This window comes from Yarrowia lipolytica, chromosome 1A (assembly GCF_001761485.1).
Source record: "Yarrowia lipolytica chromosome 1A, complete sequence".
Lineage (NCBI taxonomy): Eukaryota > Fungi > Ascomycota > Dipodascomycetes > Dipodascales > Yarrowia > Yarrowia lipolytica.
Genome location: NC_090770.1, coordinates 2,111,916 through 2,138,176, shown reverse-complemented (window position 1 = coordinate 2,138,176; position 26,261 = coordinate 2,111,916). Strand labels below are relative to the sequence as shown.

The 26,261-nt window shown below is 49.6% G+C and overlaps 10 protein-coding genes and 1 non-coding gene across 11 annotated transcripts; 4 read left to right on the top strand and 7 right to left on the bottom strand.

Annotated features, from left to right (window-relative positions):
* Positions 1-10: 10 nt before the first annotated feature.
* Positions 11-1,015, bottom strand: YALI1_A21372g (uncharacterized protein; the record flags this gene model as incomplete). Its single annotated transcript, XM_500282.3, has 1 exon — positions 11-1,015. One exon carries the CDS (start codon positions 1,013-1,015, stop codon positions 11-13), a length of 1,005 nt encoding a protein of 334 aa, XP_500282.1.
* A 2,718-nt stretch (positions 1,016-3,733) lies between these two features.
* YALI1_A21345g (uncharacterized protein) lies at positions 3,734-5,965 on the top strand (the record flags this gene model as incomplete). Its single annotated transcript, XM_500281.2, has 1 exon — positions 3,734-5,965. One exon carries the CDS (start codon positions 3,734-3,736, stop codon positions 5,963-5,965), a length of 2,232 nt encoding a protein of 743 aa, XP_500281.2.
* A 475-nt stretch (positions 5,966-6,440) lies between these two features.
* YALI1_A21311g (uncharacterized protein) lies at positions 6,441-7,100 on the bottom strand (the record flags this gene model as incomplete). Its single annotated transcript, XM_500279.3, has 1 exon — positions 6,441-7,100. One exon carries the CDS (start codon positions 7,098-7,100, stop codon positions 6,441-6,443), a length of 660 nt encoding a protein of 219 aa, XP_500279.3.
* A 706-nt stretch (positions 7,101-7,806) lies between these two features.
* Positions 7,807-9,894, bottom strand: YALI1_A21283g (uncharacterized protein; the record flags this gene model as incomplete). Its single annotated transcript, XM_500278.3, has 1 exon — positions 7,807-9,894. The coding sequence occupies one exon, from the start codon at positions 9,892-9,894 to the stop codon at positions 7,807-7,809; it is 2,088 nt and encodes a 695-aa protein (XP_500278.3).
* Positions 9,895-10,412: 518 nt separating this feature from the next.
* On the bottom strand, positions 10,413-10,503 carry YALI1_A21277r. Its single transcript has one exon. It is a non-coding gene; the product is annotated as a tRNA-Ile (tRNA).
* Positions 10,504-10,858: 355 nt separating this feature from the next.
* Positions 10,859-11,653, bottom strand: YALI1_A21265g (uncharacterized protein; the record flags this gene model as incomplete). The annotated part of the gene is made up of 1 exon (XM_500277.3): positions 10,859-11,653. The coding sequence occupies one exon, from the start codon at positions 11,651-11,653 to the stop codon at positions 10,859-10,861; it is 795 nt and encodes a 264-aa protein (XP_500277.1).
* Positions 11,654-12,114: 461 nt separating this feature from the next.
* Positions 12,115-14,649, bottom strand: YALI1_A21236g (uncharacterized protein; the record flags this gene model as incomplete). Its single annotated transcript, XM_500275.3, has 1 exon — positions 12,115-14,649. The coding sequence occupies one exon, from the start codon at positions 14,647-14,649 to the stop codon at positions 12,115-12,117; it is 2,535 nt and encodes an 844-aa protein (XP_500275.3).
* A 3,240-nt stretch (positions 14,650-17,889) lies between these two features.
* YALI1_A21203g (uncharacterized protein) lies at positions 17,890-20,418 on the top strand (the record flags this gene model as incomplete). Its single annotated transcript, XM_500274.3, has 1 exon — positions 17,890-20,418. The coding sequence occupies one exon, from the start codon at positions 17,890-17,892 to the stop codon at positions 20,416-20,418; it is 2,529 nt and encodes an 842-aa protein (XP_500274.1).
* A 251-nt stretch (positions 20,419-20,669) lies between these two features.
* YALI1_A21175g (uncharacterized protein) lies at positions 20,670-22,235 on the top strand (the record flags this gene model as incomplete). Its single annotated transcript, XM_500273.3, has 1 exon — positions 20,670-22,235. One exon carries the CDS (start codon positions 20,670-20,672, stop codon positions 22,233-22,235), a length of 1,566 nt encoding a protein of 521 aa, XP_500273.3.
* Positions 22,236-22,611: 376 nt separating this feature from the next.
* On the top strand, positions 22,612-24,729 carry YALI1_A21156g (uncharacterized protein; the record flags this gene model as incomplete). Its single annotated transcript, XM_500272.3, has 1 exon — positions 22,612-24,729. One exon carries the CDS (start codon positions 22,612-22,614, stop codon positions 24,727-24,729), a length of 2,118 nt encoding a protein of 705 aa, XP_500272.1.
* Positions 24,730-24,845: 116 nt separating this feature from the next.
* Positions 24,846-26,231, bottom strand: YALI1_A21120g (uncharacterized protein; the record flags this gene model as incomplete). Its single annotated transcript, XM_500271.3, has 1 exon — positions 24,846-26,231. The coding sequence occupies one exon, from the start codon at positions 26,229-26,231 to the stop codon at positions 24,846-24,848; it is 1,386 nt and encodes a 461-aa protein (XP_500271.2).
* Positions 26,232-26,261: the final 30 nt, after the last annotated feature.

The window sequence follows — 26,261 nt, the reverse complement described above, 5'->3', positions numbered from 1 at the left end:
GATAAATAGCTTAGATACCACAGACACCCTCGGTGACGAAGTACTGCAGATGGTTTCCAATCACATTGACCTGCTGGAGCAGAGTGTTACCGGCAGAGCACTGTTTATTGCTCTGGCCCTGGCACATGACAACGTTGGAGAGAGGAGGGTGGATCAGGGGCCAGTCAATAAAGACCTCACCAGAGCAGTGCTGGTAACCGTCCCAGAAGGGCACTTGAGGGACGATATCTCCTCGGTGGGTGATTCGGTAGAGCTTTCGGTCTTTGGACACCTTGGAGACATCGGGGTTCTCCTGGCCAAAGAAGAGTTTATCGACCCAGTTAGCAAAGCCAGCGTTACCGACAATGGGCTGACCAAGAGTAACAACGAGGGGATCGTGGCCGTTAACCTTGAGGTTGATTCCGAACAGAAGGGCTGCAGCTCCTCCGAGAGAGTGACCGGTGACAGCAATCTGGTAGTCGGGATACTGCTCAATCACAGAGTCGAGCTTGGGGCCGATCTGATTGTAGGTGTTGTTGTAGGACTGGATGAAGCCATTGTGGACAAGACAGTCATCACAAGTAGCAGTAGAAGAGATGTTAGCAGCAAGATCAAAGTTCGTCAGAGGAGCCTGCATGATTCGGATGTCGGTTATGACGTCCTCCAGAGAGTGGGTTCCTCGAATAACAAGGTAGATCTGCTTGGAGGCATGATCAACAGCGAGGTAACCAGAAACATCAAAGATGAGACGGGGGTCGTGGAACTCCTCGATGAGCTCAACGTTGGGGAAGTGGGCACATTGCAGGCCACAGTTGAAGGGCTTGAAGATCTTAGTGCCGGGACCAACACAATATCCAATGTTTGCGAGTCGGGCGTACTTCTCAAAGAAGTTGTAGGACTCCTGGTCAATGTGAGAGGTCTCGGTAGAGGTGTACACTCGCTTCTGGAGAACTGCGGCCTCAGAAGGAGTGATGGGGGAAGGGAGGGCGGCAGCCAGGGTAGCGCAGGCTGTGAAGAGGATGGTGGAAAGCTTCATAGTGAGGGGAGCTGGTACTTGGGTATCAATTGAGGGCTTTCTATGGCCCTTTTATAATCCAATCCCCCCACTATGGAATGTGTCTGTGCCGTATCGGAACTTCCACCATAATGCCCCGACTGCAACGCTAAGCGACCCGTAATTGATTTGGCCCTGGTGCATGGTGCATGAGGTCTGCGCCGTTCACGGCGATCAAAAGCTGTCGTGTCGGACATTTAGACTAGCAGATAGTGTTTGGTGATCGACGATGCCTCGAGAGCCGGAGAAACTGCCAGAGTAAATTAGCGGTCAGTGATATCGACATCGTCAAAAGGCTTCTCAGCCCAAAATCGATGTCCATGACATCTCCACGGACCAAGTAGAAGGTTAGGAATGCTGCAATGAAGTCTACCATCCCCACTCGAAACTGAATCAGCCGCAGATGCGGAATGAGCCGTACAACAGGCTCATTGGTGAGGAGATAACCTTGCGGCTCTTGCCGGATGCTAATATCAATCAATGACGTGATATTAGTCTGTTTAAACGGTCCGATTGGAGTTTCGGAGACATTCGGGGCCTTGTGACTGAATTCCCTTGCAGGTCCACCTCCACTTTACTGTGAGGTAGAAGCACTCGAAACTCTGAGAGAGAGGTTTGGGTTCTGCATCTGGAGTTTGTTCGCGTCTCAATTTTTGACGTTGTCGTTGTACAGTAGCTACAAAGCGGGTACAATAAGCAAACCTAGCAGGTTCTGTGACAACAGTCAAGTAGATCTGTGGGTCTATCTCGTATAACTCTTTGGGGCCATAGCAACTATCAAAGGAGGTTGCAAGGGGGCCTCCGAACCCCGCAGCCTGTGACGACATGTACCGCGGCACAGGTGCAGCGGAGTCGGTAGACAAGAACCGGTCTGCAGTTACAAGGTGCCTGCATCTGCTTGTTTGCCATAGTTCTTCCCCACTATTAACTTCAAAACACCCATCAACTATGCCCACCTGAAGGCACAGACTCGGAGAAGTTTTAGGTTGATGAGCCCTGCAAAACGGTCGGCGCCGAGGGTCCACAGTAATTATTCCGACCGCAAAAATGAGAGCGGCAAAAAGAAACGGTGATAGACACACTTCTCGTCCGATGCGACGAAACGTACCACTTTGAGTATGGTGATCTAAGGACTTATCCGAACACTGACAGAGATAGAAACAATAGCTACTTACTGTAATTCGCTTACCAAGTTGTCGTTTAAACAAATAATGGTTGTTCTAAGACGTATAGAGCCTAGACTCTATGATCTGTATGATCTGTGCTATTAACTGTATTTCCTAGCAAACAATGAGCCGCTAGGAGCATGGCATTCCATTCCCATTGACTGAGGTGTGTCCGACAGTGCTAATACTGCATCCCATTGAAGTGGCTACAGACAAGACACATGCCGACATGTGAAGGAGAAATGCGGGCCGTACAAGGGGTCTCGGGTGTACAATGCAAGGTGTAGGAGTTGCAGAATCAGTCTATTGAATGTCATTACACCAACTGAGACCAATGTTTGACTACAGACTTCGGTGCCAATGTGTGTCTGGACTGTAATCCTATCTAACAGAGGGTGCACTCTTCTCCAACGTTATCATTTGAACAGTGAAAGGCTACAGTAACAGAAGCAGTTGTAAACTTCATTCCGTTGATTCTGTACTACAGTACCCCACTACGCCGCTTCCGCTGACACTGTTCAACCCAAAAACTACATCTGCGTGCGCTGTGTAAGGCTATCATCAGATACATACTGTAGATTCTGTAGATGCGAACCTGCTTGTATCATATACATCCCCCTCCCCCTGACCTGCACAAGCAAGCAATGTGACATTGATATTGCTGCTTATCTAGTGCCGAGGATGTGAAAGCCGAGACTCAAACATTTCTTTTACTCTCTTGTTCCTGACCAGACCTGGCGGAGATTACGCCAGTATGATTCTTGCAGGTCTGAGACAAGCCTGGAACAGCCAACATTTATTTTTCGAAGCGAGAAACATGCCACACCCCGGCACGTTCAGAGATGCATATGATTTGTTTTTCGAGTAACAGGTACCCCCCCCCCCCCCCCCCCCCCCCCCCAATGAAAACCAAGTATTACTCACCACCATCCTCATTCAAAGCGTTACACTGATTACGCGCCCATCAACGACAGCATGAGGGGACTGCTGATCTGATCTAATCAAATGACTACAAAAATCGCAATAATGAAGAGCAAACGACAAAAAAGAAACAGGTTAACCAATCCCGCTTCAATGTCTCACCACAATCCAGCACTGTTTCTCATTACCTCCTCCCTCTAATTTCAGAGTTGCATCAGGGTCCTTGATGGCCTGTCAGGTCGAGTCATTCCTAATTTACGATACCTCATGTTGCAGAGAGACGACACGTGACTCAATTTGGGAGTTCGAAACCTTAAAAATCTTGCAGTCACGTGACCCAAAGTCATATGATACGGAGACGCGGGACCCACGATTTAACCAGGAGTTTTGCAGTGAAAGACCTTGTCTGCAGTATACCGTCGTCTTGCACCGTCGTCACATCTTTTGCGCCCTTCTTCACACCCCCGTTGCCCTAATTCATGCACTCTGGCATGCACCTCTGTCGCCTCCATACTCCAAGCTGCATGCATGTGTAATTTTCAGACTGATAAAAGTGAAGGCGCACGAAAAGTTAGATTTTTTTGTCCAAGAAATTTATCCGACAGCTTGAGATATGGCGAAAATGAAGAAACGAGCCGATCCTCGTAAAATCAAACGAGAGGAACACAAACAGAAGCTCTCCAAGCTGCAGGAGCGCGTCGACAACTTTGGAGAGGACGAGGCCGACAAGGAGGTGTCCAAGTTTGAGGAGCTGCCCTTGTCTGAGGCTACTATTGAGGGTCTAAAAAATTCACATTATGTCACCTGTACCGATGTTCAGAAGCGGGCCATCCCTCCCGCTCTGCAAGGCCACGATCTGCTTGGAGCAGCGCGTACCGGAAGTGGTAAGACTCTGGCGTTTCTGGTGCCTGTGTTGGAGTGCCTGTTTCGAAACAAGTGGAGTGATGTGGATGGTTTAGGAGCCCTGGTTATTAGTCCGACTCGAGAACTGGCGGTCCAGATTTTCCAGGTTCTGCGAAAAATCGGCCGTTGTCACAGCTTCTCTGCTGGTTTGGTTATTGGAGGAAAGGACGTTGCCATGGAGGCTGACCGACTGGCCAAGCTGAACATTCTCATTTGTACACCCGGACGACTGTTACAACACATGGACCAAACTAGCGGGTTTGATCTTTCTAACGTGAAGATGCTGGTGCTGGACGAGGCCGATCGAATCCTCGATATGGGTTTCAAGAAGACCATGGATGCCATTTTGGAAAACCTGCCTGTGGACAGACAGACTCTGCTTTTCAGCGCAACACAGACCAAGAGCGTCAGTGATCTGGCCCGTTTGTCACTCGCCGACCCCAAGTACATCTCCGCCAACCCGGACACCACTTCCAGCACACCCAAGAACCTCGAACAGAACTATGTCTGCGTGGAGCTGCAAGACAAGCTGGACACACTGTGGGGTTTCCTGAGAACACACACCAAGTTCAAGATCATCGTTTTCTTCAGTTCATCAAAACAGGTGCGATACGTCTACGAGACCTTCCGAACTCTGCAGCCCGGTATCCCCCTGTTGCATTTGCATGGCAAGCAGAAACAAGGAGCACGAATGGATGTTGTTTCCAAATTCTCCAAGGCCTCTTCTTCGTGTCTGTTTGCTACCGATATCGTCGCTCGAGGTATCGACTTCCCGGCTGTTCACTGGGTTGTTCAGGTCGATTGCCCCGAAGATGCCGCTACCTATATCCATCGAGTCGGCCGAAGTGCACGATTTGGAAAGTCTGGAAAGGCACTGCTGTTCCTGACCCCCACTGAGGAGCCCGCCATGATCCAGCGGCTCGAAGCCAAGCATATCCCCATCAACAAACTGACGATCCGACCGAACAAGAAGAAGTCCATCAAGAACCAGCTGCAGGCTCTGTGTTTCAAGTCGCCGGAAATCAAGTACCTGGGTCAGAAGGCCTTCATTTCGTACTACAAGTCGATTTTCATCCAGAAGGACAAGGAGATTTTCCAGTTTGAAAAGATCCCCAGCGAGGCCTTTGCGGAGTCTCTGGGTCTGCCTGGTGCACCACAGATCAAGCTCGGAAAGAGTGCTGAGAAGATGAAGGAAGAAGCCAACGCCAAGAAGAACCAGTCGCGGGCTCTGCAGAAGCTCATGCGGGCCGGCGATGACGGAGTGGTGTCTGACGATGAGAAGGAAGTACGAACTAAGATGGACAGAATGTTTGAGAGGAAGAACCAGAACGTCCTGTCGGACCATTATCTCAACATGGTCAAGGGAGACGCCGACGAGGATGAGGAGACTGGAGATTTTATGACGGTCAAGCGTCAGGACCACAACCTTGAGTCTGATGATGACGAGGATGTCGCCAACCTGCCCACTTCTAAGCGAGCAGCCAAGCAGGCATTATCCAAGAAGCAGTCGCTCAAAAACAAGGGTCTGGGAACCAAGACACTATTTGACGACGAGGGAGCGCCACATGCTCTCTACGAGTTTGATGACGAGGAGGATTTCAAGGCTGCAGGACCCGTCGAGAGCCAGGTCAAGGAATTTGTTGACCGAGAAACCAAGGATATGGAGGAAGCTGATGTCGGTGACAAGGAGCTGGTCAAGCAGAAGCGAGCTGAGAAGAAGCGAAAGCGAAAGGAGATCGAGCGACTTCGAGAACTCGACGAGTATGACGAGGAGTCCGAGGAAGAGGGAGACTCCGAGGAGGAACAGGCCGCCAAGAAGCCCAAGTGGTTCCAGCGGGATGAGTCTTCGGACGAGGAGGAGGATGATGGCGTGCTGGAGGTTGAGGAGCCCACCACTCTGGAGGATCTGGAGAGCCTCACTTCCAAGCTGCTTAAAAAGTAAGTGGACACTAGACTACAACATAATGTATATATACTGTAATGATAGAATTTAGCATGGAAGGCGGTTTTGTACTGTAGATGCAAGAAGAAAGTATAGAGAACTTCTGTCGAGCCAGTGAGATATAACGCTGAACAACATGAACACACAACGCCACAGCAACAATACATTGCACCAGTTTATAGAAAGACTGATAATATATTATCCCTACGATACTGAATCCTGTCCATCCATACACTCTCTGGCCTTGGGAGTGACGCCATGAGTTACGTCCACAGTTGTACGATGTACACCACCCTTTTCAGAAACATAAGACATTAATTCATTAAGGGCCAGCCAAACCACACGATGTGGACTTGCACTGGCATTCTATATGGCACAGTATTGCTAGAGAACTGTGAACAAGCAGCAGGCTCGATGGTGCTTAATTGTGCTGACTATTATGTGACGTCATTCCAAACAATAAGTTCGTAACCCCTTAAAAGTCCCGAACACCAAGCACTTCCCACTCGTCCACAGGTCCTTCGCACCGCACCAGCGCGAAACGTCCATTTTTCCATCCAAGACCGCTCTCGTCGTATCCGGATCCGAAAGTGTCCTCCAGTCTCGTCTCAATGGTTCGCCGGTCTGCGTCTTCAACGGGGTACAGATCAGAGTACACCAGAGACACATGAGGGTCGTACTCGTTTCTGGTCCACTCGGCAGCCCGCTGGCCCACTTGGGTGTCAATTTTTTGTCTTTCCTCCGCAGACATGGCCTGGTAGTTGCGTGCCTGTGACATGGCCTCGGGCATGTACACAAAGTCCTCGCGGCATATTCGGGCGAGTGAAAGGAGCTCTGGAGTGGGCTCGACCTGGAGATAGACCTTCTTGAAGAACCGCGATCCGTACTTGACGGACGACAGGTGAATCTGGAAGCCCTGGGGCACGCATTTGGCTGCGGCAACTGCTCGATCTAACACAAAGTCGACCTGGCCTTGGGTGTTGACGGAAATGTTGGAAGTAAGTGTAATGTGAGGCTCGAAGTTTTCCGAGTCTGAAAAGATGGGCTTCAGGCCCTGGATTGTAGTGGCAAGCTGCTGCCAAATTGGCGAGTTCCTAGGAGGCTGGAGCCATAGAGATGTACCTAGGTTAGTCATGTGCCTTGGTTGTGTGTCGATGACTGGCTGTGGTTGTGTTCTTGTTGGTCTGTCGATAAGATTGTGAACAAAAGATTACTCACCCATTGTGTGTTATGATGCTGTAGGAAATTTGATTCCACGTGACTGGAGCGGACCCAAACGTGTTTCTTTTCCGCGGCTTTTAACTGCTTGAGCTAGTGTTGACACATCCAATTGCAAGGCCTGCAACCCTAACCCTAAGGCTCGGTCGGGCCTAAGTCCGACAAACGGAAAAAACGGTGCTTCGTACATGTGCCTCTCATGCGCGAAAATCAAGTTATTTTCGTATAGAAATTGCCACCGTCATGCGGCAAAGTGCGTAGCTATACGGTGAGAGCCGAATTAATGGGTATGGAGCGGGCTGTGGTTTTGTTTGGACTAAAAGGAACGGCGGCTCAGTGGCAAATTTATTATAGTCAGCCGCATGCCCTCTGCACCCTTGTATGAAGAAATTAGGGACATACTCGTACTGTAAAACACAACACCTCAGATAGTGTAAATAGAGATATCCGACTGTACATAATGTCGGGAAAATTACTTAGTCTCACCCGGACCCACCTGCATCCCCAAAGTCCCGATCATCCGTATTAATAGGCACTGAGAAGTTGTAGATATGTACAGTCTTTAGTAAATTAATATATATATATATATATATATTACCCCGCGTTCTCTATAGCAATCTTTTTTAGTTAGTTTGTCCCTCCTTTTGGCCCTCTTTTTCCTCCTCTAATGCTGCCTTACACATGTCATTCCAGCCAGACGGTGGCTGCATCTCCATGAGCTCTTCAGGTAGTGCCAAAAACTGCATACTGAGACCTGCCTCCATGTGCCAGGCAAAATGGCAATGGAACGCCCAGATTCCGGGGTTGTCGATCACAAACCGAATCAGAACCCAGCCGTATCCGTCCACCTGAAGAGTGTCTCTCATAACTTGTCCTCTGTCAGGAATGTTGTCATATCTTCCAAAATTGAAGTAGGAGTTGCCCGAGTCGAGAATCCAGAATTTGTGACCGTGAAGGTGGAAGGGATGAGCTCCGTCATCGAGGTTGTTGATGACCAGATCAATGGTTCTGGTGGAGTTGACAGTCACGGTCAGCTGGTCAGGACCCCAGTGCTTGGAAGGTCCATCGGCAAACATCTCCAAGGGTTTCTCACGCAAAAACTGAGACAGGGTGGCCTCCTTGGCGGGGTTCCAGGTGGTGGCATTGAAGACTCCTCGCTTGATGGCTCCCTGCTGTCTATGGAAAGCAGCATGAAGCTCGACAAAGTCTCCACGTCCAGGAATGGGGTCATTGTATTTAGGCGTCAACATGGTGGTATTGAGCTCCAAACACTCGACGGTTCCATCAAAGTCCTTCCACTTGACATCTTGAGGATCTCCGTGGGCAACCAGGTAATTGGGATCCCCCTTTGCAATCAGCTTCTTGACTTTCTCCGTGTGGCTGGGGTATGAGAAAATGGCTCTGACGTTGATATCGAGCTCATCGTTCATTTCGGCGTAGCAATGAGGGTTGAACTCGGTTCGCAGCCAGAACTGTTCATCAATTTCTCGCTTATCTGTCTTCACCAAGAATGAGTATCGTTGAGCGTTGGCCACACGTGCTGCCTGCAGTTCGTAGGGTTCCACGGAGAATCCTTCCACCTCAATGAGATCGAACTTATGCTGGTCGATGGAAAAGTCAATCTCACTCATGGCACCAGCGTTGATGATTCGGATTCGGTACGTCTTATTCTCCTCCACAGGAATAATCTGCTTCTGCAGCTGCTGGCACTCTCGGTCAGTGTACTTGGAGCAGTCAAACTCGCCCATGCCCTGAATCAGACCAGCCTGAGGAACAGGTTCGTCATTTTCACCGTTGGGAAAAAGATATCCAGGCATGTATTCTCGACCCATCTCGTGGTACCAGTCGTTCACAAACAAAACCATTTCCTCGTCGTACAGATGCTTGTAGGCTTCATCTTCCTTGGGGGAGTGAATCACAAGAGGTCCAGCCACACCGTCAATAGCCTGAAGGTCCCAGTGAGAGTGGTACCAGTAAGTTCCGTACTGGCCATCAAGTGTAAAGTTGTAAGTGAATTCGTGTCCAGGCATAATTCCACACTGGGTGACTCCGAGAACTCCGTCCATGAAGTTGGTACCCTTTTGGAACATACCATGGAAATGCATACCGGTAGGATCAGCTCCCTCATTCTTAACATGCACGATTATTCTGTCTCCCTCGTTGGCTTCAATTAGAGGACCGGGGAACTTGCCATTGATAACAGTCATCTTTCTCTGGACTCCGTCTGGGGCTCCGACAATGTCGGAGATTGTCCAGAAGTACTCTCTGGTCTGGGGTTCACTAGACGAATTCCACAATCCGTTCTTACTGAGATTGTACTCGTCCAGAGTGTTTCTCTGCCATGGTTGCAGTCTTCGTCCTAGAGAATCCACATCTGAAGACCATCCCTTACTGGTCTTGAGGTATCGGATGACAAAGCCCACAATCAGGACAACGATCACGAACGCAATAACCAACCCCAGCTTGAGACTGATCTTTGGTTTCCGTCGAAACTGTCGTTGCTTTCCTGTGCTCTTTTTGCCTCCCAAAAGCCCTTCTCCGATATCTGCACGATCATCGTCCACACTGTAATCGTCCTCGTGATCATGCTCAAAGTCGTCCAGGTCTGCCAGGTCGTCCAGGTCGTTTGGAGGAGCCTCGGGAGAGTCGTAATTGCGACTGTCAATGTTGTTGAGCTCCAGGTCCTCGCCGCCAATCTTCTTGTATGACATGATGAATGTGGACTTAGTTGAACCCAGAAAAAAGTCGAAGCCGTGTGGTATTTCAACTGATCTAACCGAGAACCTTATCACCAGACTCTACAGGTGGGCTGCACCCTCGATATCATGCTAAGTAACGTGCCTGCTATTGGTTGAAGCATAACAGCACGTGGGGGTATCGCGTGCGTTAGAGGGGACGGCACGGTGAGAAAAGGGGGGGGGGGGTCATAAAGGCCTTGGGCCCGAAAGAATGTTGTCGCTACAATGAGAACAAAAAGATAGACCCAGGCAAGCAGAAATACGAGAGCAGTGTCTCGTAATTCAATCTCACGGCCTCCAATCTTCACCCTACTGGTACAGTAGGGTTTAGCTCGTAAAAAAACACCATCTTCATTTCAGTTAGACCCAAAAGTCGAAACGTGACCAACGCCAAAACTGCACGGTATAACGGCGATTGGGTGGGTCTTTCATGTCGGAATGTCATCAACTAAGGATGAGTCCAGCACTGTACTTTCATTATGAAAAAAACTTGGTCCCTAGCAGGATCGAACTGCTGATCTTCGCGTTGCATAGCTGCTATTCTTATTAGCACGACGCCTTAACCAACTGGGCCAAGTGGCCGTTTCTTTTGTGGAAATCTGTAAAATCCGACGCACTGTGTGGGAAACTCTGTATTTCGGCGAAAATCTGTTATCACTCGAATCCTCAGAGAAAGGTAAGTGCAGTTTTGTGATTAATTTTCTCATAGCTGCTCGAGTCGTTGTGTTATCCTCAAGAAGAGATTGGCAGAAGAACACGTGAACAAAGTTTGGGTTCATAGTTACTTTTCTAGATAGGCTTTAGTTGAGATATAACTGAACTTCAAACAAAAAGATTGATAGGAAAATTATACAAGTAGATGCGATAAAAGTACTGTACGTACATACTCTACCTCATATATCCGTAAACCCAACATATATTCTTACATACTCCCAAACTACAACTTAGCCTTGATCTCCTCCTCTCGCTCTCTTCTGAAGTCATCAGCCTCGTTCTGAGCAGCCTTGTCGAGACGAGCATAATGATAAAAGTTCTTGGTCTGTTCCAGAACAGGCGCAAAGATGGCCATTCGCATCTGCCGATAATTGTACTTGCCCACCAGAGGTTTGATCTTCTTGGCCAACTCGTCGACCTCAGGCCATCCACCAGCTGCGTCAATGAGACCTTCCTTGAGTGCCTCCGCCGCTGTGAATCTGTGTCCAGTCATGCAGATCTTACGAGCCAGACGGGGACCATATTGGTGGCTATGCACGGACATTAGACACGCCTGCAGCGATGCGTCAAAGCTGATCTCGTTCATACATAGCCAGCCCTTGTTGGGGTTCATGACCTTGAAATCGTGGTGGTTTGCCACGATGAAGGCGCCCGCGAAGGCATGGCCATTGACATGGGCAATGGTGGGCCAGGGGAACTCGATGAATGCCCGTTGCAGACGTCCAAGGTACCTGTGGAAGAATTCAGGCGTGCTTTTGGCCTGTTCCCAGTTGAGTCCGTTGGAGTAGAACTTGGGGGTCGTCGACGAGGTCACCAGCGGTTTGGGCGAGTCGCCCTTCTTCAACAGCAGATAGTACAGAGCCTCCACAAATGCATCGATGAAGTCCTTGGAGAGTCTATTTTCGGGAGCCGAATTGAACTCCAAAAGGTAGTAGTCGGGCTTATCGGTGAGAATCAGCAGCTGCTGTCTTTCGGACTGACCCTTTTGGGGCAGCGGAAATGTTTCAATGACGGACATTATGGCGTTCGAAGGGTGTCCGATACTGGGCCGGCCCTGTATAAGTACTTATAGTCTTTGAATTTGTGCTTACTCGTGTATAGAGTTACCCCGCATTTATGTGGGGACGGATGTCAGAGCAACCGCTACACGTTATGGTTACTAATCACGCATGGTGTTTGAGGAGACGACATCTATCATTGTTACCACCTGTGCGAGATCCCCGGTTGTTCCATCTCTTGTACAAGTACTTTACTTGTAGATTGTAGGTTTTCCTTATACTGTATGAGTGTATTACGACATCCATACCTTATGCTCATATCAGCCTCGGCTTCAAAGACTCACCTGCCGCCCCCATACCTGCACCTGTCATTAAATAGCTACATACCAGGTGTTCTAAAAATTAGACACACTTGTCTATATCTCAATGGTAATGCATAGATCGGTTATAAACTACTTGTCGTACTGCAGAGTGGGTAGCTTTACGCCACTCGGCCGGGACGAACTCTGAAGGGTGACCCTAGCAGATCACTGTTCCCATTGTCCGATCCCACGTCTCCATAATAGCCGCTGGTATCAGATCCAACATCAGTATAATAGTTCTGAGAAACCGGAGGATTCGGCTGAAGATCGGTCACAAACGTGTGGATGGGCCGAACTGGCTTGTTGGAAGAGTCGCGAATGGAAGCATAGCCCTCAGACCCGGTGCTGAAACTACCCTTGTTTCCATTTCGCTCCTTCTCTCCACTGGCGATAATCGTGTCCCATAGACAAAGACCATCAGTAGACTCGGTATAATCGAATCCCCGCAGATGTTTCTTGGGTGTCTCGCTGGCATAGTAGGCTTCTCTGTGAGCAGTTATGGAGACCGTCTCGGCCATAAAGTTGTCGAAAGGCACGCCAATGAGCTCTCGCTGCTGAGAGGCGATGTACATGAAGTTGCCAATCTCCCATAGTCGGTAGATTCGTTGAAGGGAGGGGTCGCTAACCAGCAATCGACACAGTTCCTGGACTCGGCGTTGGATCTGCTGCAGGTTCATGTACACTGCTCGGGTGTATACCAAATTGACCTGATCGTCATCGGAGAACTTGTGTCGTCTCCAGTGCTGGGCAACAGCGTGCGATCGTCGAATAGCCCGCTCTAGAGAGTCAGCCACCAGGTTCCGCTGTACGGTGTTACCTCTCATCTTGTCCTCCATCTCGGCCATGATCATGTAGCCTGTAGCCCTGACGACATCGGAACTGAAAGGAACGGGCTGCAAAAACAGCTTGTTCATCTCTGTCTGAACAGTTTCTGTGAACGTTTGGGAGAAACCCTCAGATTGCACTCCTTTAGCGAGGTAGTCTCTCATGGCTGGAGAAGATACCGCTGCAACATCCTCGTCAAGAGCAATGTCGAGGAGAGCCTCGTACCAATTGATATGCTTGGAATTGGACGTGGCGAGTCGAGACACAAACTCCAGACTCTTGAACCATCGTTGAGAAATAACAGCATCTCCGAAGATGGCATTGATCAGAGTAGCGTCCTGGGTAGGAATCCAGTTGACTGGAGGAGGAGGAGGCATGTCGGGTGTGACTTCCCACTGCTCAGCTTCGGCTTCCTTTAGAAGATCAACCAGTCCCATGGTTGCCACGGGGACAGGAATGGGAGGGTGGAAAAAGCCCGCAAAGAGAGACTGGAAGAACACAGCAGGCTCTTGAGGAGATCTCTGAGCTTGCAGTTCAAGCAGCAGAGCGTCGTCGTGATCCTCTCGTTGCATGTACTGGTTTCTGGAGCTTGGGTTATTGAGAATCTGAAATGCAAAGGAATAACAACAAAAGTTTCGGAAGCCCGAGAGCCCATCGCAGTCCTTGAGGGTTCGCAGAGTCTCGGTTCTAAACGCCTGTTCAATGTCGAGATTGGATGCATTAGGAGGACAATCCAGAATAGTGTGTAGAGCATAATGCAGTCCAGGAATAGGAGGTGCCACTGACGACACCGTAGAGATCTGAGACTCCAATGATGAGGATGACGAAGAAGGCGAGGCGGTTGGTGGAACAAAAGACTCGGAAGAAATGGTTATGAGAGGTGGGGATTCTGGCCGGGGAGTTGTCGTAGCCGCAGGGGTTGGGTGTGCTTGTGCTTGGTTTCCCAGAGGAGGGGGAGGAGGAGGTGCCTGAGCGGGGGGAGGAGGGCGATGGGTGGTGCTGGGAACTCCTGGAACGGGAGGGGCCGCCTGTGTGGGTGGTGGAGGGGGAGCCTGAGCCGGCGCTCGTGGTCGAGAGCTGCTAGAGCTTGCTGTGGTAGCTGTACTGGCCGTGCTGACTATGCTTGTGGTGCTCCGGGCAGGGGTTAGTGAGGGTTGAGATCGTGCAGCCTGAGGCGAGTATTGTGGTCTGGAAGGCTGGGGAGAAGAAGGCACCCGCTGAGCAGGTGCATGAGTTCTAGGAGAGGTGGCTGCGGGTCTTGCTGCAGGCGTATTTGGAGTTCGAGCAGGTGTCAGCCTGGAGGGCGACGGCGAGGCAGCAGGTCTTGTATTTTGTGATGTGCGGGTAGGCGACGGGCTCATTCGTCGAGCGGTGGGTCGAGGGGGTGCCAAGGACGTGGCCGATCTCGACCGTCCGTGTGTACGAGGATTGGTGGGTAGAACCAGCGACTGAACAGGTCTGCCGGTCACGTTTCCTGGACGAGAGGGGGTCACGGGTGACTCTGGCAGAATGAGCGACTGAACAGAGGTTGCAGACTGAAGACCCTCGCCGGTTCGCTGTTGTGTGATTCGAGCCTCCTCATTCAGTCGATGGTTCTCCTGAGGGGAAGCTCCCTCGTGATAGGTGGTGTAAGCCCTCACCGTGACGGAGTCACCAGTGGGTCGTGGGGTATAAGATGGAGGCGCATCTTCTTCCATGGCTAGAAATTGACGGAGGGTGTTGTTAGTAGAAGTGAAGGAAGGTGTAGAGAAGCTGGACGATGGATAAAAATAAAAGTTCCGTGTGCTCTGAGCTTGACATTTAGCTGGATTGCGGCTTAGCGTTTTCATGTACTCACTCAACTGCACGGACTGCAGCCTGGCTGCACGCGGACAAGCACAACGACGTCAGCTGGAAGCAGGGATTGACGGTCTTTGCAGGACCAAGAAACTGCCCGCATACTTGTGGGCGGCAGGAAAAATACACCGATATCATCAATACACACATGACCCGCCAACAGCCACACAACTGCGATGGCAACTGCAATGCACATGCGGATGTACGTGCTAAAAGGGTTATCTTCAGGACTGCTGGTTAGACTTTGGGCCAGCTTCACCTACCAGGACTCTCAAAGCTTGATCCCGTGCACCGACCTAGACCTGAAGAAAGACTTTACGAGACACTTCAAGCTGTCTGTTTAATCTCTGTGTACTTGGCCGGGCTGGAGGCGGTTTGCTTCAGTCCACTGGAGAGGTATTCATGACCAGCTGATTAAAAATAAACCTCTCCAGTGCCGTGTGTGTTTGTATTTGCAGAAGGGAGCTATTTTTGGAACTCTCCCAGCACAGTTCTCTCCCACGCCGCTCTCACTTTCAGCTTCCAATGTCCCAACTTCGGAATCTGCAACATTCTCCATCTTCCGAACAATGTCAACTGACTCGTACAGCCCTCATGCTAAAGGCTGCTATTGGCAACCAAAGAGCGATTGTGGGACACCAAGCCAAGGTCAAGTGAGACAGATGGGCGGGCTATGATTGACCTCTCGTCTGGCGGTAGCTCCTGAAAGCATAAAAAAGCCACTGCGGTTCGTCATGATAATGTAGCAGCTATTTACAATGGCTACCACTACTGTAGCTTGAGCAAGGCTCGCGCACCGTCCAAAGTTACAGTACGTTGCAAAAATGCCTATTTCTGCGTTTTTCTGTCCCCTTAAATGTATATATAGAAAATCACCATACACCATTGTTCACCTGTCCCAACTCCACCTGCGGAAACGCTTCTGGCATGCATTCTCCTGAACTACAGTTGGGGGTCTGTCACAAAAATGAAGGATATTCACAAGGCCATGAAACAAGTGTGCATGGGCGAGACCCGGACTGACAATACCGATGTCAAATACACCTCCTTACGACTAGTCAGTAACTTGGTTGATACAGTATCTCGGTTGACAACTCGGTTGACATCTCGGTTGACAACTCGGTTGATAACTCGGCTGATAACTCGGCTGATAACTCGGTTGACAACTGTATATAAGCCCATCATTTCGACACAGACTTCCAAACAGTGGTCGGTGATTAGTGAGGATTGTATCGAGTCACCGCCTAGAAGGAATACCCATTGATGAAATGTGGATGGTTGGTGAACTGTGATAGTATTAGACATAGGCTGTGGTTTCTTGAGTTTGATATGGGAATGTGGGGGTTGTGAAGGTATGGTCATGGCGGTAGGGGCTCGAGAATCCGGTGTAGTCCGCGATTTTTCTTCGGATTTTCACTCAATTATGTTTCTTGTTTGTCATCGTTCATCTGCTCACTGTTATGGGAACATCCTCAAGAGTGAGACATCGGCCAAAGATGTGTTAATCGAAACGCGTTGTCGGGAGGGATAGATCTACCGGTACCGCATTCGTCAGTCGGGATATCGACAGTCGTGGGTCGCGCATTGATAGCTGTGTACATAACAGTGAAAGAGACATCCGTCTCTGCGATTTTGCGATTGATGGGGTCCTTGTCTTGGGTGTGCATAAGTCTGTTAGCAGACGGGCAAGTACTTTTGACATCTCACACACCAAGGAGATATCTAGAAAGTATTGACTCTCATACCACGGGTTATATTAATACCGGTGCTGGCTAGTGCTACCGATACCTTACGGGCAGGTGGATACTTACTGGGCTCCAGCTTCAGCGGTAGATAGAACACATGGAAGCTCGAGAACCAGTCTTTTAGCTGCTGTGTGGGTCTCACGTGGCATGGTGTCTTGTCCTGAGTTACTGGTGCTAGATTGGCTAGGCGGGTCAGGGCGAGACAGTTGGAGAAGAAAAGAAAACTATGGGGAAAAAAGCACCCTCGATATGATGTCTATCCAACTCTAGAAATCGAGCAGGTCTTGGGCCTATAGTCTCTTGATCATGGATGTCGTTCAACTAATCTTCAAGTATACGAGGTGTTTGTTTGCTCATCTTCTAAATCCAAGTATTACAACCAAATCACACAAGCCGCCCGTTGAAAATGCTATGAGTACTTGTACAACTCAGGCTCAGCTCAGTATGACAAGTAGTGCATTCTTGTATGTCCTTGTACAAATATGAGGGCTCAACTGGAGGTTCACAAGTACTCATACAAGTACCAGGCAACCAGAAACTCAACTTATCGCCTAAACCTCCTCGTTTTATCAGATAGTAGTCTCTTTGTGGCACCAAACTCACCTTTAGCACACACTGTGTAATCATAACAAGAATTTGGTGAAAGAAGGCTGGCGTCTGGCCCCTTGTAAGCGGCGATGTACAGTAATTATGTAGACAACCCACCAATCAATTGGCCACTCCATTGCCACATGCTAAGCTGCTGCTAACCTATAATTCTTGTGTCCTTACCCCTTCCACTACGTACATGAAGCAATGTTACAGTACGTACTGTACTGTAGCTCTATGACCCACTTTTAGGGCAATCAAGAACAAAGAAAACCTTAATTTACCCTGATTATGTAACTATTGCAGAATCAAGGCACTGGTCGGCGTGATCACACGACCTTGTGTGCCTGATTTTGAGGCGCCAAAAAGAGCCGTGCAACTGCCTAAAAAAGGTGTATTTTCCGTTCGGGGGTAAAGCGAGCAGAAAAACTCGTCGAAGACACAGAAGAATACCTCTCAAGTATACAAAGAAAACAAGTGTCAATTATGTTTCCCCCCTCCCCCCATGAAACCCACTATGCGGGAGACAGAACTGGACCTCCAGTGGCGACTACTTAGAACGAGAAAGGACCTACAGAAGCGTCAAGTGAATTGAGAGTGTAGTAATTGACGAGCAGACGAAATGTGTGGCATCCAAAACGAAGGGTCTTGCTCCACATCATCAACTCAACAGCATTCCCCTCTCCCTCTCCTTGAAAGGTGAGGGGTTCCACTAGCGTGACCAGTTTGGTAGTTTAAGAATGGGGAACGGTGGGGTAATAATTTGAGGGCGTATATAAAAATGCTGGGGACCGTCTTTACCATCTGCGATCCCACTCAATTGTATCTCAATCAACCCAGAAACTTCAAAAACACCAAAAACATCAACAAAACCAACTTCTAACATCTACCAACTTCACCATGGTCAACTTTACCGTAGACCAAATGAGAGCCTTGATGGACAAGGTGACCAACGTACGTAATATGTCTGTTATTGCGCACGTTGATCATGGCAAGTCCACTCTCACTGACTCCCTCGTTCAGAACGCCGGTATCATTTCTGCTGCCAAGGCTGGAGAGGCCCGATTCACTGACACCCGAAAAGATGAACAGGAACGAGGTATTACCATCAAGTCCACTGCCATCTCCCTTTACGCCCAGCTTTCCGACGACTATGTCAGCCAGATTGATCAAAAGACAGTAGGCAACGAGTTCCTCATCAACCTAATCGACTCTCCTGGTCACGTCGACTTTTCTTCTGAAGTCACTGCTGCCCTCCGTGTCACCGATGGTGCTCTCGTTGTCGTCGACTGTATTGAAGGTGTGTGTGTTCAGACCGAAACTGTGCTTCGACAGGCTCTTGCCGAGCGAATTAAGCCTGTTTGTGTTATCAACAAGGTCGACAGAGCTCTTCTCGAACTTCAATGCACTAAAGAAGATCTCTACAAGACCTTCTCTCGAACCGTGGAGTCTGTCAACGTCATCATTGCAACTTACTTTGACAAGACTCTCGGCAACTGCCAGGTGTACCCTGAGAATGGCACTGTTGCCTTTGCTTCCGGACTCCACGGCTGGGCTTTTACCATTCGACAGTTTGCTGTTCGTTACGCCAAGAAGTTTGGAGTAGACCAGAAGAAGATGATGCAGCGACTGTGGGGCGACAACTTCTTCAATCCCAAAACCAAGAAGTGGTCACACAAATCGAAAGACGAAAACGGCAACGAGCTCGAGCGAGGCTTCAACATGTTTGTTCTGGATCCCATATTCACGATCTTCAACGCTATCATGAACTTCAAGAGCCACGATGTACCTACTCTTTTGGAGAAGCTCAACATCTCTCTCAAAGGAGACGAAAAGGAGCTCGAAGGTAAGTCTCTTCTGAAGGTGGCCATGCGAAAGTTCCTTCCTGCGGCTGACGCGCTGCTGGAGATGATTGTCATCCATCTCCCTTCTCCCGTGACTGCTCAAAAGTACAGAGCTGAGGTGCTCTACGAGGGAGATGTCACGGACGCCAATGGTATGGGTATCCAGAACTGTGATCCTAACGCCGACCTGATGCTCTATGTGTCAAAGATGGTGCCCACTTCCGACAAAGGTCGGTTCTACGCCTTTGGTAGAGTTTTTGCTGGTACTGTCAAGTCTGGCATGAAAGTGCGTATCCAGGGCCCCAATTACGTCCCTGGTAAGAAGGACGATCTCTTCGTCAAGGCCATTCAACGAACAGTTCTGATGATGGGACGAACTGTCGAGCCCATTGATGATGTTCCTGCTGGAAACATTGTGGGTCTGGTAGGTATCGATCAGTTCTTACTCAAGAGCGGCACTCTGACAACCGACGACGCAGCTCACAATCTGAAGGTGATGAAGTTCTCGGTTTCACCTGTCGTGCAAGTGGCTGTGGAGGTCCAGAACGCCAACGATCTGCCCAAGCTCGTCGAGGGTCTCAAACGACTGTCCAAGTCTGATCCTTGTGTGCTGACGTTCATCTCAGAATCTGGAGAACACATTGTTGCTGGCACTGGAGAACTCCACCTAGAAATCTGTCTTCTTGATTTGGAACAGGACCATGCGGGCATTCCTCTCAAGAAGTCGCCCCCAGTGGTTTCGTACCGGGAGACCATCTCCGAGAAATCCGAAAGCCGAGCCCTGAGCAAATCTGCCAACAAACATAACCGAATCTGGGTTACTGCCGAGCCTCTTTCTGAAGAATTCAATGTGGCTGTAGATGATGGCAAGATCTCAGCCAGAGAGGACTTCAAGGTACGAGCCAAAGCACTGGCAGATGAGTACGACTGGGATGTGAACCACGCTCGAGCAATCTGGTGCTTCGGACCTGACGGAACTGGACCTAACACTTTAGTAGATACCACCAAGGCTGTGCAGTACATGCACGAGATCAAGGACTCGTGTGTGGCAGGCTTCCAGGAGGCCACCAAGGCAGGTCCTCTGTTTGGCGAGAGTATGAGAGGTGTTCGAATCAACATGATGGATGTGGTTCTCCATGCTGATACCATTCATCGGGGCACAGGTCAGATAATGCCTACAATGAGACGTGTCACCTACGCTGCTTTCCTCCAATGCCAGCCTCGTATCGTCGAACCTGTTTTCCTGGTCGAGATCCAATGTCCGGAGAATGCAGTAGGTGGTATCTACTCTGTTCTCAACCGTAGAAGAGGCCAGGTTATCTCTGAAGAGCAGCGAGCCGGTACTCCTCTCTTCACCGTCAAGTCTTACTTGCCAGTCAACGAGTCTTTCGGATTCACTGGTGAACTGAGACAAGCTACCAGTGGCCAGGCTTTCCCTCAGATGATCTTTGACCACTGGGAAGTCATGGGAGGTTCCCCTCTAGAACCAAACACCAAGCCTGGTCAGATTGTGGCCGAAACCCGAAAGCGACGGGGCATGAAGGAGAATGTTCCCTCATACACTGAGTACCATGACACTCTCTAGTGAATGGAGTTTGTGATGTGTTTGTAACTGGAAATGAATTTGTTTGTAATTGACCATTAGCACCCTCTCGAATGTTATCGTGGATGTCCAGACTCGTAATCTACAGTAGTCTGCTTGTAGAATAATCAGGATGCCATAGCTCCAGTCCCCACAACTCAAACTCACGCTAAGTAAAAGTGTGGACTAAGACAAATCCCAAGTTTGCGCGGAAGATGTAGCGCTCTCACTGCTTATCTCCCGAAAAAACAGACATGCTCGAAATACTGATTGGAGTCACCCTCTTCTTTACCTTGTGGAGGGTGCTGGTGCTAGCCGACCTCAAGAGAAGACAGAAGAAGTCTGGATATGGGTATCCTCCGATTGCTTCCAATGGACTTCTTGGATGGAGAGGGCTGGTCCACCAGCTATCAGGATTTGTTAAGGATATTGGACCAGCCGGCTGGGGAGCTCAGTTCAAAGAACATGGCAAGACCCATCTCTATCCTGTCTTCCCCACTCAATTGCTGGTGACCCGGGATCCTGACAATGTCAAGGCGATTCTGGCGACTCAATTCAAAGATTTTTCTTTCGGAATCAGAAAAGAAGCGCTTTGTCCGTCTCTGGGATACGGAATATTCACCGTGGAGGGCTCAAGCTGGTCTCATTCTCGTGCTCTACTGAGACCTCAGTTTTCAAGAGAGCAGATCTCACGTCTGGACTCAGTGGAGCACCACTTTCAGGAGTTTGCACAGTGTGTAGACAACTTCAAGGGCGAGTATTTCGACATTCAAAAACTGTTTTTTGCTCAGTCAATGGACACTTCTACTGATTTTTTGCTTGGCGAATCAGTAGGCTGTCTGAAAGAGCTCCTGGAGACTAGGGACGGAGACGAGAGCTCTAAGAAGTTCGGAGCCAACTTTCAACATGCATTTGACAGAGTACAACGATTGGTGGCTCTGCGAGTAGTGTTCCAAGAAAACTACTGGATAATCGGAGATGTCTTCTTCAGGAACGAGTTCCGCCAGGTAAACGAGCTGATTCAAAAGTTCGTGCAGGGTTACGTTGATAAGGCTCTCAAGGCTCGAGCTCACAAAGCGCCTATTTACACCAATCCTGACAAGTACATATTTTTGTACGAGTTGGCCAGAGATACCACTAATCCCCGAGTTCTCAGAGATCAAGTTCTCAACATTCTCATTGCAGGACGAGACACTACCGCAGCTACTCTATCCTGGCTCATGTTTGAGCTGGCTCAGAAACCTCACATTTTCCACAAGCTGAGAAAGGCCGTGATTGAAGACTTTGGGACCACAATTGAAAACATCAGTTTCGAAAGTCTCAAGCAGTGTGAGTACCTGCGTTATGTTTTGAACGAGGTTTTGAGACTTCATCCTGTTGTACCCATCAACCTGAGAGTGGCTCTCAAAGATACTACTCTTCCTAGAGGAGGTGGACCTAATGGAGATGAGCCCATCTTTGTGCCCAAGGGTCAGAAAATCAACTATGCCGTTTACTGGACACACAGAGACGAGCAATACTGGGGTGAAGATGCCGAGGAGTTCAAACCCGAAAGATGGGACACTACCAATCATCCAGGACCTCTGGGAAAGGGATGGGAGTTTCTGCCTTTCAATGGTGGTCCCAGAATCTGTCTGGGTCAGCAATTTGCTCTCACTGAAATGGGTTACATTCTCACTAGGCTGGTCCAGGAGTATAGCGATATCGGGATTGATGAGGAGTACCATGATAGGCCGCTAAGGGTGAGGCATTCTATCACCATGAGTCACGGGGACGGTGTTCATGTGAGGTTATCGAGGGAGGGTACAGTAGTTAGTTGAATGTACAAATCCTGCTGAGTTATGTCATCCAGATGTAGTATTTTAGTTGAGTATTAATTAACAGGGTCAAATATTAGTTACCCCACAATGCTAATTTTGTTGAGCTCAACAATGCATAGACCATCACTCCCAAGAAAGGGATGCATTATATTTTTACAAATACCAGGTCGGAGACACGAGATCAATCAAATCGTATATATATAGATGCAAGACTCCCTTTTTTCCATTCCCTAGTTTCGCCGCTTCACCGCCCTACTGAACTGTAGCCTACTGTACTGTAACATAAGCCGCACAACCTCCCGGACATCCGCAATGCACAGTGATCAACCTTCATGGGCTGTATCTCTCCCACCTCTCAACCCAACAACCACACATCATGGGCCACTACGTCACTCTCGCAACATGCAACCTGAACCAATGGGCTCTTGACTTTGAGGGTAACCGAGACCGAATCCTCGAGTCTATTCGAGAGGCCAAGCGACAAGGAGCTTCTCTTCGAGTGGGTCCCGAACTTGAAATCACTGGCTACGGATGTCTGGATCACTTTCTCGAGGGTGATCTGTATCTGCACTCGTGGGAGGTCTACGCCGAGATCCTCGAACACCCCGACACCAGCGACATCATTCTCGACATTGGAATGCCCGTCATGCACAAGAATGTCAAGTACAATTGTCGAGTCATCTCCTACAACCGGGAGATTCTGCTGATCCGACCCAAGCTGTCCCTTGCCAACGACGGTAACTACAGAGAGATGCGATACTTTACCCCCTGGCCTAAGGCACGATACGTGGAAGACTACACTCTACCTCGATTTGTGCAGAATGTCTGTGCCAACGAGTCTGCTATTGTGCCGTTTGGTGATTGTGTCCTTTCCACCAAGGACGCCGTGATCGGTTTTGAGACCTGTGAGGAGCTGTTCACGCCCCAGTCGCCCCACATTGGCATGTCTCTCGATGGTGTGGAGATCTTCACCAACTCCTCCGGATCCCACCACGAGCTGCGAAAGCTCAACACCCGAATGGAGCTGATCCGAGAAGCCACTGCCAAGTGTGGAGGCATCTACTTGTATGCTAACCAACGAGGATGCGATGGTGACCGTCTCTATTACGATGGATGTGCCGTTATTGCTGTCAATGGTGAAGTTGTTGCCCAGGGATCTCAGTTCAGTCTGGATGATGTCGAGGTTGTGTCCGCCACTCTTGATCTGGAGGCTGTGCGATCCTACAGAGCTTCGAAGATCAGTCAGTGCATGCAGGCAGCCAACTCGCCTTGTTACGCCCGGGTCACCTGCAAGGCGGAGTTGTCTCCTTCCTCTGTCACCTTTGACTCTGAGGTGTACCCCACCCCGACCCGAGAGATCAGATATCACTCTCCCGAAGAGGAGATCGCTCTGGGGCCCGCATGCTGGATGTGGGACTACGTACGACGATGTCGAGCAGCTGGATTTTTCGTCCCCCTGTCTGGAGGTATTGATTCTTGTGCCACCGCCACCATCGTCTACTCCATGTGTGTGCTTGTGGCGGATGCTGCCAACAACGGCAACGAACAGGTCATCAAGGACGCTCGGGTCGTCACTGGTGACCCCGACTTCGTCCCCACTGATCCCAAGGAGCTCTGTAACCGAATCTTCCACACGTGTTTCATGGGAACCGAAAACTCCTCCAAGGACACCCGAAGCCGAGCCAAGGACCTGGCTGCAGCCATTGGCGCCTACCACACCGATCTTAACATGGACTCTGTTGTTTCTGCCGTGAGAGGTCTGTTTGAGACTGTCACTGGCAAGCGACCCATCTTCAAGGTCCACGGAGGCTCTGCCACCGAGAACTTGGCTCTTCAAAACATCCAGGCTCGTCTGAGAATGGTTTTGGCCTATCTTTTTGCCCAGCTCCTCCCCTGGTGCCGAGGCCGTGCCGGAGGACTGTTGGTACTTGGTTCTGCCAACGTGGACGAGACTCTGCGAGGTTACCTGACGAAGTACGATTGTTCTTCCGCCGATATCAACCCCATTGGTGGTATTTCCAAGACCGATCTCAAGAAGTTCATCGCTTATGCTGAGCACAAGTTTGATCTGCCTATTCTGAATGACTTCCTTACTGCTGTTCCTACCGCTGAACTCGAGCCTATCACTAAGGATTACGTTCAGAGTGATGAAGTAGATATGGGCATGACCTACGACGAGCTGTCTGTATTTGGTCGTCTCCGAAAGGTCGAAAAGTGTGGACCATACTCTATGTTTATCAAGCTCTATCACGAGTGGACCCCCCGGCTGTCTGCTGAACAGATTGCTGCCAAGGTGAAGCGATTCTTCTGGTTCTACGCCGTCAACCGGCACAAGACCACTGTTCTCACTCCTTCTTACCACGCTGAGCAGTACTCTCCCGATGACAACCGGTTCGATCTTCGACCTTTTCTCATCAACCCTGGCTTCTCGTGGGCCTCCAAGAAGATTGATGCCATTGTCAAATCTCTGGAGACCAAGAAAAAGGAGGATTAGACGATTTATAGTAGATGATGTATTGTATGTATTGACAAACCGCTTTATAGTGCATCGCTATGTAGTATTCAGTAAATGCTGTGTGTGTGTGTATTGATAAATAGTATGCCATTTGGTCATGCTCTAAAGGCACCAAACAAGGGAACGGTTTTGTTCACCTTGTCGTTTCGTTTCCAAAAGTCAATAAGACTGAGAGCAGTCTTGTCTGGAGCGTCTTCCTGTACGAAATGACCCGATTCCTGAAACACAACGAGTTGGTACTTTCCTTGCATCTGGCCGACCATGAGATCTTTGTCTAGTCGATCTGTGCCTGCTAGAATCAAAAGTTTGGCCGGTGCACAAGAAATGAACTTCTCAGACAGTCCGGTGAACCAACCCTTCCAGTAGGGCTTCGTGAGCATGAGATCGGTTCTCCATGTCATTCCTGGCCCGTCATGCTGGCTTATGAGAGTAGGGGGCACGGAGACACATGCAGACTCTCTGTTTCTGATCGTATGACTCTGTACAGTCCATTCGATACCCTTTTCGACGGTGGGAAAGGATTTAGGGCGGGAATTGAGAATCTGTTGCATGCTTGCTAGCGACTCAATGGCAGTTCCTTCGACCACGTCCAGAACAGCAAGACCAATGACTGGGTGCTGGATGAGCTTTAAATGGCACGCGTTTGTTACCACAGCGCCTCCTAGCGAATGGCCCACCAGAATGAGGTTGTTAGTGAGCCCGAACTCGGCAACCACGTTGGCAACGATAAATGCAAAGTCGTTGGTAAAGGCTTCCAACGAGTAGTCCGTGGACTCAACCTCGGTGAATCCGTGTCCTCGGGCGTCGAATGCAATCATTCCGGGCAGCTTATTTTCATCTCGGATCTTGGCAGTGGCAGCAAGCTGGAACCGTTCCTCGTGCATCATTTCTCTTAGACGCACAGAGAGCAGTGCAAACGACTCTGCACAGGATCCCGCGCCGTGATGGAACACGTAGACGGGTGCCTCGGAATCGTCAGGTGGCGTGTATAACACATTGAATGTGTCATTGTCGCGAGCAACAGAAATCTTCTGCTTAAAGTACTGAGGCCATTCTGCTGGCGCGTATTTCCGAGATGGTTGCTTTCCTTCCAGCCCAATGAGATGTGAGAGAGATGGAATTAATGCTGGAGCCGGGACAGTCGGCGAAGCAGCCGACTTGGTCGTCTTCTTGGGTGGCGGCATGCCCAAGTCACCTAGACCGTCAGTTTCATCTTGCTCCTCTTCCTCTTCAGTGCACTCCACGGTCTCCTCGGTTTCTGTATCTGAGCCTGATCCCGCGTCCACCTCCTCCAATACTTCTTTGGGGGGAAACATGCCGGGTTTCTTGTGCATTCCTCGGTGTAGCTGCGACATGGCAATGGCTGAAAGTGAGTCTAGTAACACGATCAGCTGGGATAAAGGCCATGCGAGGCACGATACCTGAACTTTATCTCGAATAATTTTTATATACTTGTAGTTGGATATAATAATTAGTGGCATGACAAATTAACCGAACTGTAGAAAGGGACA